This window comes from Primulina eburnea, unplaced genomic scaffold (assembly GCF_022965805.1).
Source record: "Primulina eburnea isolate SZY01 unplaced genomic scaffold, ASM2296580v1 ctg739_ERROPOS11973397, whole genome shotgun sequence".
NCBI lineage: Eukaryota > Viridiplantae > Streptophyta > Magnoliopsida > Lamiales > Gesneriaceae > Primulina > Primulina eburnea.
In genome coordinates this window covers 2959126-2979742 of record NW_027331510.1, presented here as the reverse complement: position 1 = coordinate 2979742, position 20617 = coordinate 2959126, and the positions used below count along the sequence as shown (strand labels likewise).

General features: G+C 34.5%; 3 protein-coding genes and 1 long non-coding RNA gene across 6 annotated transcripts; 1 reads left to right on the top strand and 3 right to left on the bottom strand.

Annotated features, from left to right (window-relative positions):
• The first annotated feature begins 908 nt into the window (after positions 1 to 908).
• On the top strand, positions 909 to 7267 carry LOC140822219 (probable tRNA N6-adenosine threonylcarbamoyltransferase, mitochondrial). The gene is made up of 14 exons (XM_073182961.1): positions 909 to 1174; positions 1363 to 1407; positions 1541 to 1612; positions 2535 to 2622; positions 3257 to 3358; positions 3564 to 3721; positions 4286 to 4335; positions 4561 to 4751; positions 4842 to 4927; positions 5743 to 5828; positions 5934 to 6007; positions 6137 to 6251; positions 6400 to 6488; positions 6919 to 7267. The coding sequence occupies exons 1-14, from the start codon at positions 909 to 911 to the stop codon at positions 7048 to 7050; spliced, it is 1554 nt and encodes a 517-aa protein (XP_073039062.1). The 3' UTR covers positions 7051 to 7267.
• A 380-nt stretch (positions 7268 to 7647) lies between these two features.
• On the bottom strand, positions 7648 to 10862 carry LOC140821958 (uncharacterized). 2 transcript variants are annotated; one of them, XM_073182646.1, is made up of 7 exons: positions 10410 to 10862; positions 10189 to 10311; positions 9605 to 9672; positions 9125 to 9268; positions 8640 to 8857; positions 8007 to 8265; positions 7648 to 7881 (listed from the first exon to the last, which is right to left on the bottom strand). In XM_073182646.1, the coding sequence occupies exons 1-7, from the start codon at positions 10477 to 10479 to the stop codon at positions 7753 to 7755; spliced, it is 1011 nt and encodes a 336-aa protein (XP_073038747.1). In that variant the 5' UTR covers positions 10480 to 10862; the 3' UTR covers positions 7648 to 7752. The 2 variants fall into 2 exon arrangements, with proteins under 2 accessions (XP_073038747.1, XP_073038746.1); XM_073182645.1 differs by having other exon boundaries at positions 9605 to 9822; positions 10410 to 10854.
• A 346-nt stretch (positions 10863 to 11208) lies between these two features.
• Positions 11209 to 17019, bottom strand: LOC140821957 (actin-related protein 2). 2 transcript variants are annotated; one of them, XM_073182642.1, is made up of 15 exons: positions 16923 to 17019; positions 16663 to 16773; positions 16035 to 16169; positions 15827 to 15898; positions 15650 to 15728; positions 15445 to 15494; positions 15197 to 15300; positions 15026 to 15094; positions 14886 to 14949; positions 14521 to 14589; positions 13719 to 13802; positions 13575 to 13633; positions 12950 to 13016; positions 12374 to 12457; positions 11209 to 11538 (listed from the first exon to the last, which is right to left on the bottom strand). In XM_073182642.1, exons 1-15 carry the CDS (start codon positions 16962 to 16964, stop codon positions 11458 to 11460), a joined length of 1170 nt encoding a protein of 389 aa, XP_073038743.1. In that variant the 5' UTR covers positions 16965 to 17019; the 3' UTR covers positions 11209 to 11457. The 2 variants fall into 2 exon arrangements, with proteins under 2 accessions (XP_073038743.1, XP_073038744.1); XM_073182643.1 differs by lacking the exon at positions 16663 to 16773 and having other exon boundaries at positions 16923 to 17003.
• Positions 17020 to 18361: 1342 nt separating this feature from the next.
• On the bottom strand, positions 18362 to 19428 carry LOC140821998 (uncharacterized). Its single transcript, XR_012115884.1, has 2 exons — positions 19129 to 19428; positions 18362 to 18642 (listed from the first exon to the last, which is right to left on the bottom strand). It is a non-coding gene; the product is annotated as an uncharacterized lncRNA (long non-coding RNA).
• Between the last annotated feature and the right edge of the window lie 1189 nt (positions 19429 to 20617).

The window sequence follows — 20617 nt, the reverse complement described above, 5'->3', positions numbered from 1 at the left end:
GAATAAAACTGAAATTTGACAACATAAAAAACTAAAATAACAAAGTCACAAAATTACAAGATCAAAAATATAGTTTTCTCATACAAGTAAATCTGTTCATCCTATTATTAGGTATGATCTCACACTATTTGTCAAATGGTTGCATTGGTTGTCAATTTGGTTAATTGCATTAATGATGAATTTGTTACTACTTACAATGGTGGAACGAAATTGTTAGATAATAGCAAAATATGAGTTGATTCATTTTTGTATAGTCAATGTATATGTAAATAAATGAATAAGACAACTATGAAATCTAATTATCAAATTGTTCCTTTTTTCCTTTTTATTTTTTGTTTTATAACTTTATTGAAGATGTTTAACATGAAAATATGAATTAAGAGAGTTAATTTTTCTCTAAATGTTCATAACCACATAATAGTGAAAAAATGATAAAAATATTAGGGAATCCTGCATTGGAACTTATCTAAATAGAGATGATGGCATTATATTTTGAAAACTCTTTTCTAATTAAAAATTTTGACTTGTTATTTCAAACAACTCAAATTTTTAAGTTCGACTCAGATCTTTTAAAATCTCAATATGACACTGAACATGTGAGCCCTTAAACCAAATAAGGTAGAAACCACATATGACAAGATCTATGCGATATACTCACTCGAAAAACTATTGACAAAGAGAATTCGTATTCAATAATAAAAAATTTACCTATTTCAATTTTTTCAAAAAAAAATATAAAATTGATATTCTAATTTGCGCAACTTCGACAATTTTTTTTTTTTTTAAAAAGAGTGAAATAAGTGATAGTTTTTTAAAAAATTGAACATGTTTGGGGGCCGATTTGAAATTAATTCAACGTTGATAACTGACGAGCTGCACAAAATCTCTCCCAAACTCAAATGGTGTCTATGGTCTCCACTCTATCTGCCACTGTATCCCGCTTAACTATTTGGCGCAAGCCCTCACTTTATTCCCACTCTAGCCTTAGCAGACTCGTATATCCAGCTCTCCATAATCATTTCAATCCAATTTCAGCCCATTTATCTTTTTTCTCAAAAGCACAAGCAATAAACTTATCAGGCATAGTTGAAGATTTAGTTGTTCTGGGCATCGAAACTGGTTGTGACGACACTGGTGCAGCTATAGTAAGCATTTTTAATGCTTGTGGAGCGAGGTCGAGCGACAGCGCACCCCACAATTTAGTTGATATTCATTGTGTGTGTGTGTGTGTGTTTTTTTTTTTTTTTTTGGATTGATTCTTTTATTTGTATTGGATATATTGTGTAACTTGTTTTTGGGTAGTGGTTATCTGTGAAAGAAATGATGAAAGTCTGGTTCTTTCGAACTTTTGTGTGATGATAGGTTCGAAGCAATGGTGAAATTCTCAGCCAAGTTGTGTCTTCTCAGGTATGCATTTTTTATTATTATTATTTCGCATATATGCGTGGATCCTGGCATTTTCTTTTGGGGTGGAAAGATTGATATTGGGAATAGCCTTTCTAGCATGGTGGTTATGATTGCCTGTGCTTTGCCTTTTTAGATGCTCCACAAACAGTGAAAGTGGTGATTCTCAAACATTGGTGTCTAGGTGCCTATGTGAGCACCGACTAAGGTGACGTCTAACTATTCGATGTACAGGACACACCTTAGCGGTATTCACATAGGTATCCATGGTTGGTTTTCACCATATCAAATATATATATACTCCGAGCTTTTCACTCATTGGAGGATTAAGATCTTGCAATTGCGCTGATAGTGTAACTATTTTGTGTTAAAGTGTTATCATATTGCACATAATCCACACATGATAAGGGAAACATGTTATATGGTGTGACGTTGGTGGAATGCTTGGCCTGCCTTCATTTAGTTGTTCATTACGTTTTAATCAAATGTGAGATTTTTTTTAAATTTAATTCAACAATATCCTGATTATTGAACCTAATTCCTATATTACTTGGATCAGACACTCAAGGCTCATCATCTAATTTCATTGTTCACGTCTTTGGCAACATGGAAACCGTCATTTTAATTGATACTACTAAGGAGGATTTTCTTTTTCCTTTTTTTAATATAACTCTTTAAGTCCCATATATCAGAATAGGACCTTGCAGAATTTGACCATTAAAGGAAGAACGGTACGCAATCAATCTGATTGATTTTTGACCAAATATAATGGACCGATGATTAATTCCATCTCCATAGATCCATATCCTCAGTAGGTCATCAATTCTTCTTCGTGGGAGAACAATGCAGCGATGAGAACATTACAGATTAAATAATAATAATTAATTAATTCCCCCATTGTTGTCATCCGTTCTTGGTGCATATTAATGTGAGTTTTCTTCAAGGGTGAATAATTTTAATACATTGGAGTTTATTTTTTCTTATAATATCAAAATTTTATTTATCTATACAACCCTGTTTAGCTATGAGTAAAAAGTGTAAATGCATGCAAGTATATATGAACTTATGGAATTCATAAGCATGGATTGAGTGAATTTAAACTTCTGCCTTGTTTCTTCTGTGATGCACAGAGATCCTTCGAGTTTATTACAAAAATTGACCCAACCTGTGTCACCCAAGTATTCTCATCAGAAACTATTTGCTTTTTATGCACTGATGGTAAAATGAAGATATTAAATGAAGCCTTACCACAGGAAGAAATTAGTCTACTTGGTGTAAGCTGTGAACTTGTATTCATATTACACCTTTTTAAGCTACAAACTGATTGACATTCTTGTCTTGACCCAAGTTATGCACATGACCAAAACTTTAAACAAAAAATTATGAGCCATGTGACAGACCTTTGTACCAGTTTAAAGTGTCTGATAAGGGTGCTTGAATCTCAATATAAGGTGGTTGTGTTTGATTTAATATCACTTGTGTGGGCACAAAGTTACTTGTTTAACATGTCATGAAGAAACAAAGGATTTCATAATAATTCACACATTTTCACTATAGAGGAGCCATTAAATACTTGTTCTATTTTTCTCCTGTTGGTGCTATGGAAGATACCTGAATTCCAGCAACAATATTGCCTTATTGGTTCATGTATTTTGATTACTGGAAGCTTACTTTTTTGGTTCTACCCTTCTTAAGCAATTTTAAAAATCCTCTCCTCTGTCGGCATCTATTTAAAATCTGGTTGTATACTACAATATCGTGTTACTTCCTGCTATTTAGAAAATATGTATTTGATGATCGATCTCACTAATATATCGTATTTTACTTCGTCAAAAATTTAATAACCGATTAGGATAGTTTTTTCCTCAACTTCATCAAGGCAGATTTGCTTGCCCGATATGGAGGAGTTGCTCCTAAAATGGCAGAAGAAGCACATGCTCAAGTGATTGATCAGGTACTAATTGTCTGCCTATCTTGAACTCTATCTTGTTTCTCCTTCACGACAAGTTTCTACACATTAAAGAAACGTGACGCTTTAAATGCATAACATGGTGTTGTGTTTATTAATTTAGTTCATTTTACACTCAAAATTGTTCAAAATAATTAAATGTATAAAAAGCAAAAAATAAAAACATCATTGTTTCTTTTGGTTTTATAAGATTATACCTTGTTGTTTAATCATATGGGTGAGAGAAAAGCACACGAGTTTACTGGATTTTCGTGCAGTTGGTGTGAGGAAAGCTCGGAAACTTGCTGGAATTTTTGCGTTACCAATCATTGGTGTACATCACATGGAAGCACATGCTTTGGTGGCTAGGTAACCGGATTGTGTGAAAGTTAGACATCATCACTGGAGGAATAGTATATATGGATCAATCGGTTCATACAAACACTTACTTATTTTAGTTTAAATCTTAATGCTTACTTTTTATCGGTGTTTTTTCAATATTCCATCTAACATCGAATGACCAAGGAATGATATTAGTTTTAAAATTGATTTGTAAGATTATATTAGTGAAGGTTATAGTGTGATCTCATCATTGTCTCAGTTTGACTCACTTTTAGCGACAAGATATATTTCTTGCACGTACAAACCTCACGCTGTTATTTAACCAATGCCACAAACTCGAGCTTGTCTCCTAGATTTGTTTTATTACAGCTTAACAATGATGTACTTTGTTGTTTCTCTTTACGTAAATGTACCTTGACAATAAAGATAAATTATATGCTATGATTTCTAACTGTACATTATGCTTGTGCTCTTTACTGAAACAAATTGAACTTAATCGTTTGTTGAATAATTTTCTTATTTTGGAAGAATTATATAGGCAAGAGATAGGTTTTCATGAAATCTGAAAACTTACATATTGCTCACATCTAGGTTAATGGAAAGAGAATTAAAATTCCCTTTCATGGCCTTGCTTATCTCAGGTATGATAATTATATCCTTAAGATTCTTTTTCTTTTCTTCCCCCATTTTTCTCTTAATTTTGCTCTTACATTTATGACATGTACGGGTCCCAAAAATATTGTTGGAAATTACTGCAACTGGGGTGCTGCTTAAAATGACAGCCACTTAGCTCTTTTCACCTGTCCTTTTGGTATGCATCTGCTTAGGATGTTTACCATGTATGTATGGTTTGTGGGTTTTCTTAGGAGGCCACAATCTTCTTATTCTTGCTCGTGATCTCGGCCATTATATACAACTTGGAACCACGATTGATGATGCAGTTGGTGAGGCATATGACAAGACAGCAAAATGGCTCGGTCTCGATCTAAGGAAGAGTGGGGGCCCTGCATTAGAGGAGCTAGCTCGAGAGGGTGATCCAAATTCCGTTAAATTCAAGGCAAGCTATCTTCCGAGTATCTATCTTTATTTTTTATTATTTTGTGCTTGTACAATTTTTACAATAAGATAATAGTTTGTTGTGCTGTAGGTCCCTATGAATCAGCATAAAGACTGCAACTTCTCCTACGCAGGTCTTAAGACTCAAGTGAGGCTGGCAATTGAATCCAAAAACATGTACTACATTATTGTCATTAATTTTACTCGATCAGTTGTTTTGCTGCTTCACGATTATAGCCACTGCACGATATCGCTAGTGGATATCATTTATAACCATCTTTTCTGATATTTATTTTATTTATCAAGACTGGGGTTATGCCAAATATATGATGTATATCTGTCTCTGCCCTTGTTTTATCCATAATTGAGAATAAACGGTGTATCTAGTGCATCAGAATTTTCCCCCCTAGTTAGCAAAAATTAGCACGTTGTAGGAGCTGTCATGTATATATATCGAGTTGGGAACTAATTATTGCATCTATATTTTTTTGTTGTTGTCTATTTAGCACAACAATTAAAATGTGATACTTAAGCAGTTGTGTGGTCGAAAAGATTTTGGTTGCACTGTCACCACTAGTAACGGTATAGTGGTGGAAGCTCGGCTCTACGTTTAGAATTTCAGTCAAAATTATGTATTTGATTATCATGAATTGCGAACTGGCATAATTAGTAGGAAGGAAACGTATAGAAGCAGCAATTGCATGTACTATCCTATGTGATTGTTTACATGACATGACAATTGAAATGTAGTGTTTGAACTATTAATATATGTTTTAAAAATTTGGATTCTACTTTTTTTTTATAGATTATTTGGGTTCTACTTTTGCTACAACAGTAAATGCTCGATTTTGCGTATGACATGTCAAATATGACATATTTTGAAAGTTCTCTACATATTATGTTTTATGCTCAAACTCATTCAGATAGTATACATGTATTATCCTACAAACTTTCACACAATTGTATATCATTGATGTTCTGCAGTGATGCTGTCATGCTGGAATCCCAATCTCTTCAGCCAGTACTGAAGACAGATTGGCCAGGGCCAATATTGCTGCCTCTTTTCAGATAATTAAGAGTGCAATTTTTATGTAGTATCTTTATCATGTCTATTGTCATAGACTCATAGTTGGATGTCCTGAATTGCTTACCTCCTAAGTATGCCTCATGCAGAGAGTTGCAGTATTGCATTTAGAAGAAAAGTGTGAACGAGCAATAGAATGGGCATTGAAGATCGAGCCTTCTATAAAGCATCTGGTTTGTGAAATACGTTCATACTGCTCTCTATCCACCATATTTTGTAAAAATGCATCTACTTTTCTTTTGTTTCATAATTTTGTCAATCTCAAATGTTGTGATTTCCATGCTCTATTTTGCCTTGGATAGGTAGTCTCTGGTGGTGTTGCATCCAACCAATATGTTCGAGCTCGGCTCGACAAGATTGTGGGAAGGACCGGTCTGCAACTAGTTTCCCCTCCACCTAGTCTTCGCACAGACAATGGTGAGAAATTCATGTTTGTATTTGTCGCATTGTAAGCCATGGCATTATTAAGTTGTGTCAAATATAGTCCCGATTAAAAGTAGATATATGACGTTATATCATAATTCAAAATCAACAAAATGGTTGTTACCACTGTCATCTATGGTAGGTGTCATGATTGCTTGGACTGGCATCGAGCATTTTCAGATGGGTGGATACGATCCTCCACCACCTGCCTGTGAACCTGCGGATGCCTTGGTTTGTTGATTTCCTGGTTTTTAGTTTTTGGAAGTTTATAATATGAGTGTGACACTGCATTTGGTTTGCTAGCACTTTTTACATGTCCAACTCTCCCACTGTTAAACGACTTAATTTTCATGTCGTCGCCTCTACCCTTTCAAATGTTAACCGAAGCCGGAACGTTTTAAACCCGGGCTATAAATTTGCCTTTTCTGTTGAATATGGGCATTGGATCAATGGGATGTTATATTTTTTCTGTAAAGACCGTATCATGCTTTCTATTGATCACGTTGTATGTTTTCTGTTCACGACTATAATATTCGAGTTTCATCAGCAATGACTGCATAGCTTGTAGATATACGTTGTTGTGCCTTGAGTTTTCGTCTGCAACTTCGATAATTGCCTCGTTTCTTTCGTTTCCTAAAAGTTTTTGTTTTTAATGAATCAGCTTGATCTTCGACCGAGGTGGCCACTGGAAGAGGAATTAGTCGAAGGAAGGAGCGAAGCTCGGTCGTCAAGGACTGCTAGGATTCACCCATCTCTAACCTCTTTAATTCAGGCATCTGTGGAACAACTGTAGTGATAACGGGAGAGGAATTTCTCGAAGGAAGGAGCGCAGCTTGGGCGTTGAGGAGTAGTTTTGGTTTTGCTTGCTAGGGGTTTAGTTTGGTGTCACAATTTCAAGAATTCAAATATATGAAAATTTACAAAATTATACGCAAATTTTTAGGGTGCGACGATGTGATTGATATTTATATTTTATTATGATCAAATTGAACTCCCTGGTCATGGGTTTTACAAGATGGAAAAATAAGGTAGCAAGATATCATATTATAGTGTCACTATTTCTTTAATTTATATTTTTCTTGAAGGGACTACATCTGTAAATTTATTTGAATGCCAGATTTTTTCCTATTTTGTTTTGTTGGCCAGATTGTAGAAATTGGAGAACCGAGGTAGTGAATTTTTGTCGTGCGTTTGTGTTCCTAAAATAGGTGCGTCATATTTTTATATTAGGATTTTTTATTTCATTCAACCCTTAGCATACAAATTATTTTAAATTTAATTTCGATACGTTTGGTTAATTTTTTTTCCCGTGCTTCTATTTTCCCCGGAATATCAATGATGGTTTGTGTTATAAAAAACTGGAGCATTCCAAACCGGCAACACCTGAAAAGAGCCCGGAGCAACTAAGTTTGGCACCCATATTAATCCATGTCCTAGCAACTGTATGTTACAACGTTTTAGATACGTGGCGATAAAAATCTCCGCATGTACATTATTAGAAATCGTATTTTGTCCTTCCGCTCTTCAAAATAAGGCACAACATATCCGCCATGTCGGAGTACGATGACCAGAAGTTCCAAGCCTCCAGCATAAGTCGTTTCCGTGATCCCTTGAAATGAACTACCTGAAACCCAGAAACAAAAATAGATTTTATGGTATATCTTATTCAAGAAGCCCACCATCTTATAGGGAAGAAAAAGTGATTTCTACCCTTGTTTATTTAATGAGAAGTGATATAAATGTTCTTACCTTCACATCCAAGGGCATTCCATGAAATTGACCTGCACCTTCAGGTGGTGTCCAATTGTAATTAGAACATGGTAAGAAGAGGACCGAAGCACCACCGATATTGTCTAGGAAAGCCTCTCTTCTAGAAAACCTTCTTCCATTAAATTTAGGGTCAGATCTTACAATCCATGCAAGCGCTAATTGATCTCCAAGCATCCGGGAAGCTTTCATGAATTTTGAACTGTAAACTTCCAGCACTTCCTGTAAGAAAGCCATTCCCCTGTGATAACATAAAATTGTCTTATGAGGAGTGGAGAAAGTACAACTTAGTGACGAAAATTCCAATTCAAGTATACTGACACCAACTATAACAATAATATTCCCAAATTGACAGAATCAGCAGAAAAAGGAGAATACATGGTGAGTTTTTTTCACTGAAAATTCTCATGGTATTCTTGGGATTCATATCAAGTTAAAACTTGGGCTTGCTTTGTGTCCCTTCATCACCACATGAAAACCCAAAAAAAAAAAATTGCACCTCTATTGAGTAATTTTTTGCCCACAGAAGTTTCTTCTAGGTGTCCTTGATGATTTGTTACTTCTTAAATATATTTGCCTAGTTAGGTTGTAGCGGACAAATGATAGAAAGTGCACCTTCGAATTCCCTCAGAAGTGCCCCTTACTGCTATGAATCCTGAATTCAAAGGTTGATCGTGGTTGTTCCGGAAGGTAAGAGCTAGATCAAAACTAGGATAGTCAGTAAATATATGTTCCAGGTCATTCACCACTGCTATATCTGAGTCAGTAAAAATGAAATGAGTGACTTGCTCCCGCATCTGAGTCATCTTTTCAAGCTGTATTTCTAGAAAAGCCTGGAGACAACACGTAGCAAACAAGAAACAAATACATTCTTAAAAAATGAAAACATGAAATATTATCACAAATAAATCTCACAGGACTTGTTCTATGATTTTGAGAACTAATCCAACAAATTCAAGTCAAATAACATCTCTACAAAAACAATTGTTTTTGTATCCCAGGAAACATTTAAAAACATTAACATATACAATGAAACTAAAGTAGAATAAAAAATATAAAGAAAAATCATCTCTTTTTTCAAGCATGCCTAATGCTCTTACAATGTAAGACCTGATTCTTTGAAGCATCAACTTGTCTCGTGAATATTCACCTTGTGTTGGTTGTATAATAACCATGTCTCTATGCAGATGAAGCTCCGACGCTGGATCAGTAAGAATGAAGATATTGCTTTTGGGCATAGTCACCTACACATTGATTAGACATGAATTATCCTTGTTGGGATTCGTTGTTATTATCCTTACGGGCTGAGTCAAATATACATTCAGACGTCCATCAGAATATGTGCTATGATTCAACAAATGAGTTTGTTCAAAAAACAAATATGAAAATGCATATTCTTCAGAGGATTGAACTTGCACAACAGAAAACATATTACTTATGGCCAACCAACGAATCAGTTGTGTCAAACACTCAGTTTTCAAAATCATAAATGCAAGCCACAACTCACACGAGGGGGGTATGTGAATGGGTAAATTTTTTCCAAAAAAACAAAAAGAACATAATATATTACTAGGATGTACCTGGATGAAATTTATAAACACATTCAAGATTGCCATAGATCTCTCCACCTTATTGTACGAAGTTTTCCCTACAATAACCAAGTCAGACGGTCTACCACTGACCAGTCCATCGGCAGCAGAATTGTAGGCAGCAAACATCGAGACAAAAGCAACATGTTCCCCAGAGTTGGGATTGTTTGGAAGTAATTGAAAAAGTGTTTTATTAAGAGCCTTGGTACCTGATTCACAATTTTGTCAATTTAAGCCATCAGTCAGTCCCTTGATCAAATGAAATGCATCATTTCAAATAATACCATAACTACATACCAATAGCATGACTCAACATTTTTTCCCATAAGTAATCAAGATGTAAAAAAAATAGGATAAAAAAACCTTGTATATGCTAATATCTCAAATATAGCTAATGAAGCATAAATAAGAAGGAAAAAATACTGTGGCTATTGAAAGATTTCTCATGGTAGGTATCTTATTCTATAACTGCAAAATACCAAGAATTTAGCAAGAAGGTTCCGAAAATGAGTTCATGGATAGTAATCATTGATCAGTAAACCTCCTTTCATAGAAAGTAAAGAGACTAAAAATACCTTGGCAATGAAGACGATCAGGCAGGCCTTCACCAGCTGCTGGTCCAAGAACAAGATGATCAAATTTCACACGCTCTTCATTGCGTAAATCCCCCAAATTTGTCTGCTTCTGGAACTCCAAAACTGGAAGGAACAGACATTTCTCATTTCGTCAAACATACATAATAACAACAACACGTCAGAAATTCAGCGAGGAAATCTGAAACCATCAGACTAGGAACCTGATAACATATGAGGAATTATAATGACTGCAGGCAGAAACAAAAGCAAACGCTTCCATCCAACGCACATTGTCTTTCACTGCATGTTACCCCGCTCTTCAAACCAAATGAAGCATCCAAAAACTCCAGCAACAAGGGAATCTCAATCTACCACCGCAATTTCATCGGCAAAAACGACCTGCACTTTGATCCATGAAACTGGAGCGTGGAGATTTAAAAGTTGATTTCAGAAGGTAAATCTTCGATTATCGTGGTCTTGGGGGATCGAAGCAGATTGGCCGTTTGCTTAGACAGATCCAGTAGCGAGAAACATTAATGGGCTCAGAGCCCATCCAATATTGTGGGCTATCAGATCTGAAGAGTACAAGAGGGCCCATCGATCCAGCAATAAGGAGCCCATAATACTTCGCCTTCATTTTCTTTGTCTGAGTTGGTTTTCTTAGGCCCAAACGTTGCCCAAGGTGTTGACTGTTAACGGGTTTAAAGGCACGTTTTAGAAATGTTGGAGAGGAAGTTTTTTTGCTTTTTATTTTTTATCTTTTTGCATTTTCCACCTTTCTTAAAATCCCAAACGTCTCTGTTTTATTACAACTTGTCATCGACGTCTTTTCCTTTGAACGACTTAGAGCCAAGTCGCACTATCATAGATATCAAAATCATGACCAAAATCGAATATCGTATGTGTATGTTTTTTTTTTGTTCTGAATACATTTAATTTACCTGTCACAAAAAAAAGAAGGAAAGAAAACAGAACTATCGGGTTCATAAGATCTTGTAGCTAGAGGAAGAAGTTTGAAAATGAAAAATGGCATGATAACACCATTATATATACTAGTAGGATCTAAAACTTCGTATGTAACTTTTCCAACACACAAAATGGGAACACAGCTTATTTTGTGTTTATTTCTTGAAACAAACGTACTACAGAATAGACAAATCCATCTCATGCAGAGGCCACCAGATTCAGTAACATACCTTTTACCACGACAAAATTATGTATAACTAACTACACACGCACTTCACATCTTTAATGCTTCCGTTCCCGTCCTCAAGCCCCGCCACACTTGCTTAAACAAGCGACTCCCTCTTCCAAATAATCTTGCCTGTTGATCCAAAACTCAGGTGCATCCTGCAACATTTATAATTATTTTGAAGTTCAAGTCTTTCAGAAACAGTTGAACCTAAATCACTGTTGCTTGATCTCAACCTCATAGCAGTAGGGATTTCGATCGCGCAGACAGTCATTACACACTGGAGCTCAACCCAAATGTGGACCGAGTTGCTTGATTTAAAAAAGCTCAAACGTTTGTCGAAGTAGAATTTTACTCGGCGGGTCAGAATACACCCAACTTTCCAACAACCGGTATATCAAATATGTTTCAATTATATATTACAATTACATTTATAATATGACAATATAATAGTTCCATAATAAGAATTCCATGTTGATTAACATTATAGAACGCCAATATTTTATAAAATTAACTAAATACCAAATATTTTATTCACATGAATGCCTCTATAATTCCATAGTAATATTTAATAATCAGGTCAAATACATTGTTATTTTTTAAAGCAATAAGTATGATTTTTATAAAACATAAATAAATGGTATTTAGTAGTTTAAAGAAGCAACATGATGCAACACAGTTTAGAATTGAATGGCGCAAGATGAATCAATAATTTGAAGGGGTAGGCATTGGTCACAGTTTTAGGGGCTAAATTAAATTAACCAAATAAGTTTTTGCCAAATTGAGTAATTCAATTCCCAAAGTTCACAAAAAGGGTACTAAAACAGATTTTCTATGCCAACTAGACAAGAGATTTGATGACATCTTAAGTAATTTCTATCAGATTCAAATTAGTTTGCATGAATAGCCTTGAGAGCGATCTTGATTCATTAAAGCAAGGGATGATAAATTTGCATGAATTAGTGTCAGGGGAAGAGGGGATAGAATTTGCACCTTCATAATTCCTGCAAGAACCGCGCCTCCAAGATATACCATGTGTTTTCTTCGTGGTGGATCCTCTATCCGAAGACGTAGTTTCTAACAGTAGCACGAAATCATACACTTAGGTAGGAGGAAAAAAACAAATAAACACTAGATTCACACCCCTCAAAACATTGCCCGAGTCTGTCCTTGTAACTCCCAGGCATACAGGACTAAGCAGCATAGTTTAACTTCACAACCGAAGTAACACTGCTTATTTTGTGATTCATATATGATATGTCTATCAAGATTTGCAAAATGAAATCAATGATATAAAGAAGGAAAACCTCAAATATGTAAAAAGATTATGGACGTGAAGAGAAAAGATTAACTCAGGGTTAACTTGCCCCAAAATTATACTGCCAGCTATGGCCTCAGCATAACATTATTAACCTTAGGATACAGATCGAAGCTCTCAAGTGGTCAAGTTTAGATCTTATCCATGACAATAATGGAAAACAGCTTAAATGTCGCAGACAGATCTCAGAGTATTTCCTTGCAACAAAAGATTACTGTTACAAATAACAACATGATTATCCACTTACACACCTTCAGCCCATCTTTATTTCCCTTCAAAACAACTTCGAGATAACGGTCCAATATTTCTTTCTCCAAACTGTTGCAAAAGATGAGGTGTCAAATTAAGCAATTTGAAAGGTTGCTAATGGAGATCAAGATGAAGCAGGAGCAAAAAAGCACAGGTCTTCTAGTTGACATATCCACAGGGGAATTGATTAGTAATGTATTCTCAAACAAACAAAAAAATTATCCACATTAACACAAATCGATGCATTGACATGTAGGAGTTTCCAAAAACTAACAACAGTATATGAAATTAGCAACTTATTAGGGGACCCATTTCTCTTGTACTGATTTGTTGTCAAATGAAGGGCGTAACTGAGTCACACACCAGGCTCTTCTCGTGTTTCCTAAGCATTGCACTAGAAAATTTACCAGAAATGATCTTTTAGGAGCAGATTCAATCATTCAACTATTATTTTACTCATCCAATAAAATAAAAAAAGTATTATATTTTCTCTTAGTTGAAGGGTCAATCTCCTTCAAGGAGGCCAGGCTACCTCCAAGTCCTCAAAATCAATCAACATAGAGATTCTTTACGGAGAATAACGCTATTCTGATAAAAACATATTGTGTCATTAAATGTAGGAATTACCGACTAGGTAATCCCGGGTACATTGTACTCCCACCACTTAGGACAATATGCTGGTAGAGCTGCAAAAACAGATTCGATCTGCATGAATGACTGCAGAATAATGCAAGCACATTAAGATGCTGACATTAAGAAAACAACTAATACCATCATTCTATTGTCGATATCCATCTCCTGAATGCAATGAAATACCATGTCAGCCATTCCATCTCCTTCTACATCTATGAGTTCCTGTAGAAGTACACAACATTGAAACTTCATATTTACGCAAATCTAAGAAGTCACAACAGCATGAAACAGCTAATGAAGACGATATTGATGAGCCTTCAGTAACAGGCAACTAAAAACAAGACAACTGTTATAGTTATAGTTATGGCTGCCCTACACCGAGCTTCGGTGGCCCTCCCCTGTCATTTGGTTGCCAATACAGACATCAGCGCTCATACATTCGAGGCACCTGACAAGCAACAACCCCAATTCATGGTCTTGCGACTTTCATAGAGAGTTGTATGTTTGGTAAACAATCGTTCAAGCCTGGTCACCGCGAACCCCTTTGTGAGATGGGAGGCACCACTTCTCCGGAAGTTATGGACTCGATAAATACTACCAGACATGTCATATAAACTAAGCAAAGCTATTGGTGATAGAAAAATCTGGACATCTCAGGATTGGAACAATGCATCAACATGAACCAAATGTTTGCATTTAACCTGAGAGAGAGTCGAAGACAAATTATCTCTATATTTATAGTTTATTCCACAAACATTCATCTTTTGATAGACAACGGCACAACAGATAATAAAAAATGTACTTGAAGCATGTTGATAAAAATTCAACTGTTGCTTCATAAATTAGACAAAGGACATCCAGAAACAACAGATAAATAATCGCTTCAATATTAATTTGCAAAGCCTGATATAGTAATCACAGGACACAGATTCATTCTTACTGGAGTAAAAAGAGCCTCCGGTGCTTGAAAGCGTTCGGTGCCAACTTTAATGACCCTTCCATCTGGCAGCTTTTATTACAGGTAATAAATTTAAAATTGTTAATCTTTTTCCAACATGCCTGAATATAAGAAGGTAATATACCCATAGAAAGACGTGTGGAGACAAAAACGTTAAATCTAACTATTCTTCTCTGAAAGTTAAAACAAACTTCCATAACAAACAAACTCCTGCATTTGAAAAGTAAGGACCCCTGGTAAAATATTTAAGTTGTGAGTATGCAGCAAGATTATATTGGTTCTTGCGATTGAAGTCACTTTATTTCGGTAGTCTTGAAAAGATATGAACTTGCAGAGACTTGACTTACAGTGTAATTCTTAACAAGGATAGTAGTTTCAAGTCCCAATTGGTATTCCCTTTTGTAATCATAACTTCAACAAATAAGAAAAAGGTTAAAACGTGTGTATCAATTTACCGGTCATCGAAAACAATTATTAATTCACCCACCTTATGTAGCAAAGCTTCTCTTTTATAGTCCTGACAGTCTCAAAGTCAGCAGTTCTATTCATCGCATACCTTTGTAGAAAAGCATAACCATTGGCATAGAATTAATCAATCAATGCTTCCACAAAATGATACATTCTCTCAAATGATTTCAGAAGCTTTAACAAATCTCACCCTCTCCTCATAAGTAAATCAACAAGATATGACGTTATGTGGCGCCCAGCCACATTCATCCTCTTTGTGAGATGAGGGAATGAGTATCCATCAACAACTGGAACCTAACAATAAATATCACCATTCTTCAAGTAGCAAGCTAGTTTCCTCAAATCTAGAAGCTCATTATCTCACATAAAAGACTGCCAGTGAAATTTAAATATACAAAAGATTGAACATTTGATGAAAAATCTTGACAGAAAGGTTACCACATGAGTAACTCCATCGCCGGAATCAATTACTAGTCCCGTCAGCAGACCTGAGTCATTTCAAGATGACATTGAATAGCACATTATCGAAAATTCAATGCAAGTACAGGGAGAAAGTGAACATAATCATAAAAATAAAATGTACTTGACAGTATCGTGTAGACCAGTGACTAAAACCACAATTTTGAATTTAGCTTTAAAGCACCTTGGGCATACAATGTCAAAACAGCTTGGATTTGAATGAAAACACCAGCAAAGTTGTATTTCTCAAACATGACTTCAACCTGGATACAGACAATTTAAGATTTGGTTCGTATCATCTTACAACAATGAGTTCACCAATAGATATTCAAATCTATAATTCTAGTATTAGGTAGTTTACCATCTTTTCGCGGTTTTTAGATGGATTCAAAGGTGGGTCGGTGAGCAAAATTTTACTTTGTGCAGGATCTACCTTCAGACAAAGCAAAATAAATGAGTAAAACAACATCCTTGAAACCGAGGGAGAGAGCGTGCCAATAATCAGACAATACACCGGATAAATAAAACTTTCTGCGTTAGTTGAGAGATTAAAGGCAACAAAAAGAAACCTTTAGTTCGCTAAAAAATGCATGGTCCCACACATGTTCCATATCATCCCAATTTTGCACGATACCATTGTTAACAGGGTAAGATACGTCTAACTGATGCCGCCATTTCAAACAAGCATCTCCAACGAGAATATCCTGTGGACACAAGAAAAAATAATTAACTGATAAAAGCAACACGTGTTTGCCACATTTGACTCGAGAGCACAAAAAGTGGAACAATATCTATGTGAATAATATAAACATAACTACAGAGCTGTAATGTGTTCCAAACTAGTGAGTCGATCACAAAGAATGCAATTCCACTACGTGGAACGCCAAGAAACCCATTAATTTGGCTTCGTTTAAAACAAAACAAGTAAAAAAGTTATAGCTTTTTCGACATGCAATTTGTTTGTATCTCAGCTAGGTTAGGTGTCGTGTCGTGTCGTGAAGTAAAGAAAATCGCTCAAAGAAAGTTCTTTTCCCCCCTGCTCAAATCGTGCCTGTAAAATTTCCGAGTACAAACACGAAGTTGAAGACTTCAGATACCGAGTAATCCATCTCAACGTGAAACGAATTTTCTCTTGCATAATTCTGAAATATACAAGTAAACACCAATCTGAACCATAAAGAGAGAAATAAATCTGACCGTGATCTCTTGCTCCATCAACGATTCTTCATATCGAAGCATTGGCCTTCCAACAACACAAGGAAACACAGACGTGGGGAAATTCTCACCCGCAAATCCACACTTAACATACTGAGCTCAATTACCAGAATCAAACAGTCAACATCGAATTAAGTAAACTAAATAATAATGAAGAGATGAAATCGAAACATCGCAGAACTGATCAAAATGCTAATTCTGAAATGGAGAAGATAGCAAATCGTTAAGCGGGGAGTAATTACACCGGTGCCATTGTCGCACACGACGACGTTCCTGTTGTCCATCGATCCAAGTACTGGAGACGTTTTTGGCAGAGAAATTGACCTGTTACCAATTTGGATCAAGATCCCCTGCTGTGTGGGAACCCACAGCAGGGGTACTGTTTCATTTTTTTTTATTTTTTGTACAATTTTTTTAATTGGATTATTCCTTATATTTCTAATATATATATATATATATATATATATTTCATGTATTTAGAAGTTAATTTTATTTTTATTATAAATATATTATTAATAAAATTTTAATTCCTAAATAAAAAATTAACAAGATAAAAAAAAAAAGAAAATATTTTTAAAAAAAAACTATAATATTAAAAATAATTGAATGTGCTATCGTTTTTTCTTATTCGTCTGGAATCACATATTTATAATAAAAAATTTAAATTTTTATTAACATTTTGCATCCGTTTTAAATATATAGTCTAATATCTATATTTAATAGTATTTTCTATTTTTTTTTTCAATCTACCCCTTTTCATTAAATATATTAGTTATTTTCAACAAGTTTTTATATTATATGCACCACTTGATTTTCCAATAATTTTCTTAATATGTGTGAACATACGATCAAGAATACTGATACTTGAATAATGAAAAAAATTAAATCTTTCTGTTATCATGAACTGTTGGATTAAATTAAATTAAAGAGGATAAAGAATGAAATTATTGTTATAAATGCTCAAAGTAGTGCATATTCTAGCCACTGTACCCCCTGCTGTGGAGAAACCCGCAGCAGAGGATCTTGGTCCTACAAATTTATCCCCAAAGAAAGTACAAAAAACAGACATCATAGTTTATATTTTATAATATCTTATTTAAAATAGAATTGCACTTTTCATTAATATTTAATACATATTAGCAATTTTAAAAATGGGTGAGGTTGTATTTATAATTGAAGAATATATTAAAAACGATTCAATGAATCTGAAATTCAATACATTAATTTAATTTAAAGGTAAAAACTTATGTGAGAAGGTCTCACGTATCGTAATTTGTGAGACAGATCTCTTATTTGGATCATCCATAAAAAGTATTACAAAAAGCTAAGAGTATTACTTTTTATTGTGAATATCGGTGAAGTTGACCCGTCTCACAGATAAAGATTCGTGAAACCATATACACTAATTTAAAAAATAAGTAGTTGAGAATTTAAAATCCATTTCTAAAAAATTTATCAGAACAAATCAATAGATTTATTAATATGATTTAAAATATTTAGCTTCAAATGAATCAATTCGAATGGAACCAAATATATTCTAATGGAGTGCAATTGAGTCGAGAGATCAGAAGTTATTGATTCAAATCTATTTGATTGCTAAGATTAATTTGTGTTTGGTGTAAACTTTTTTTTTGTTGATTTATCATTTAGTTCTAACTATAAACCCTACAGATTTGAGTATTTCCCCAAATCAGTATCATACACATAAATTATTGCGTACAAATCATCTAGGACTGAGATAATCACACAGGTATCTACTACATAACATGATGCAAAACCAGATACAAAAGGTACGCCCAAACACTTGCAGACTCACGGTTACCAGCAAGCCTAAAACATCACTCTACTCATTGGGATAACTTTTCTTGAGGTTCCACGAGTAGAGGTCCCCGAGGGTTCACCGTTTGTTTTCAGCTCCACCATATCCATGGAACTCCGAAGTAGGAAGTGACCAAGCACCCCCTGCATAACCTGCGATAAAGGTTATGCATACATGAAGAAAAGCATGAGCCATATACAAGTCACACTCAAAAGGATTCGGCTCTTGAACAAATTTGTAGTTCTATCTAAAAGCAACCGCTCAAGTTGAAACTGAACCAGAGCACAATTTTTCTGTTTTTTTTCTCTGGTCTTGTACATAAACTTTAGGACTTTGGGAATGAACGTGTAAATTTTTTAGAGCCAACTTGCATCAGCCATTAAATAAAACGAGCCCATTATCTTTTTTTCCCAGTATCGGTTTGATGATGTTTAAGTTTCTGCTAACCCCAACTAGTTCACAACTAAGGCTTGTATTACATTTGATCAATCTTTGATCTTCAATTATCGAATAAGGACAATAATTCAAATATTTCATCATCAATAGTCCGTATTGGAGGTCAAGAAATTGTAGAAAATCCAAAAGAAATACATTATTTGAGAGACAATAGAGAAATGAAGAAGTCCCACCATTTCGAGTGCGTTCCAGAGAAGGAAAAGGCCATCCATCCAAACCACTTCAATTAGCTAGTTTATTCCATGCGCTTTCATAAGTCCCTGCATAATAAATAGCAAGGATATCCACACATGATTGCAAGCATCATCGACAAAAACAAACGCAACAATTTACTTTTTTTTTTTTTACTTTTTACCTAAAGCGTCTAGATTCACAATTCAGGATTTCAAATATGTAAACCAAGTTCATCACACAACAAGGTGTTAAGATTAGAACTTGGACCTCACATAACAAGATGTTAAGATTTGAATTTGGACATATCTAAACCCAAAAACTAGCTCAAGGGGAGGATTATCCAAGTCCATATATACAGCTCCCGTGTTAACACATCCCTCTCACGTTCAGTAATGAATATCTGGAGCGTGGAATTTACAAATGACCCAATTATAGGCAGAAAAACAGTCTAATACATAACGATGGAACCCGTACTCTGATACTATGTTAAGATTGGAACTAAATTTACAAATCAACTTATCTTTCTCAAGAGCGAAACGAAGAGAACAGCGCCGACATTTTTATATTTAGTTGGGCCCAACTGTTTAGTCCAACAACTGGGCTTGATAATATAAAATCCATATTCTAAACGTGGTCCAGTAAAAAAGGTGCATACTAACCGAGACTCCACTTGAAGTTGAAGAATGTATGTCATAGAAACTATTTCTTTATTTTTAAAAACATTAATTATTTATTTTATTCCTGATTTTTCTTGTATTATTATTTGACATTTTAATTAACACTAAGTTAAGCTATAGCCAATGGCTTCTCAACTCATCCGACACAAAGATCTAAGTTATTAAATTTCAAATTTAACTGTAACTCGAATTATATCTATAATATTATTTTCTTTTGTCAAGTCTGAGTTGTAGTGTACTTGATTTGATTACTTCAAAATCAGTCCGCTCCCGAGCAAAAACATGAAGAGGGTGTTTTTTTTATATAAATAAAAATAAAGTTGATTTGAAATTTTGATCATAAGAATAAACATTTGTATCAATTTATAATTTATATATACATTTTTAGAAAAGGCGAGGACTTTGAGCCCGTTTGGTATAAAAAGCTACAATTAAAAAAGTTTTTTTTTTTTAAAAAAAGTGCTTTTTTAATTTTTAACTTGTTTGGGTGGGCTTCTAGTGCTTAAAAAAGCATTTATTTAAGTTGAAATTAGAGCTTTTTTAAAAGCCCTATTTTAGAGCTTTTTTGAAAGTTTTTTTAATAATCTTAAAAAAATATCCACCAGTAACCTTAAAAAAGTGCTTTTTATCTATTCATCCAAACACAATATTAACACAATTTTTACTTAAAAAAGCACTTTTAAAAGCCAACTTAAAAAATTACTTTTTTAATCAAAAAACTTTTGATATCAAACGGTAGCATTAGATTTGGGTATTAAGGTAGACTAACTAATTGTGACTATTTTATTTATTAATTAATAAAAATCAAATA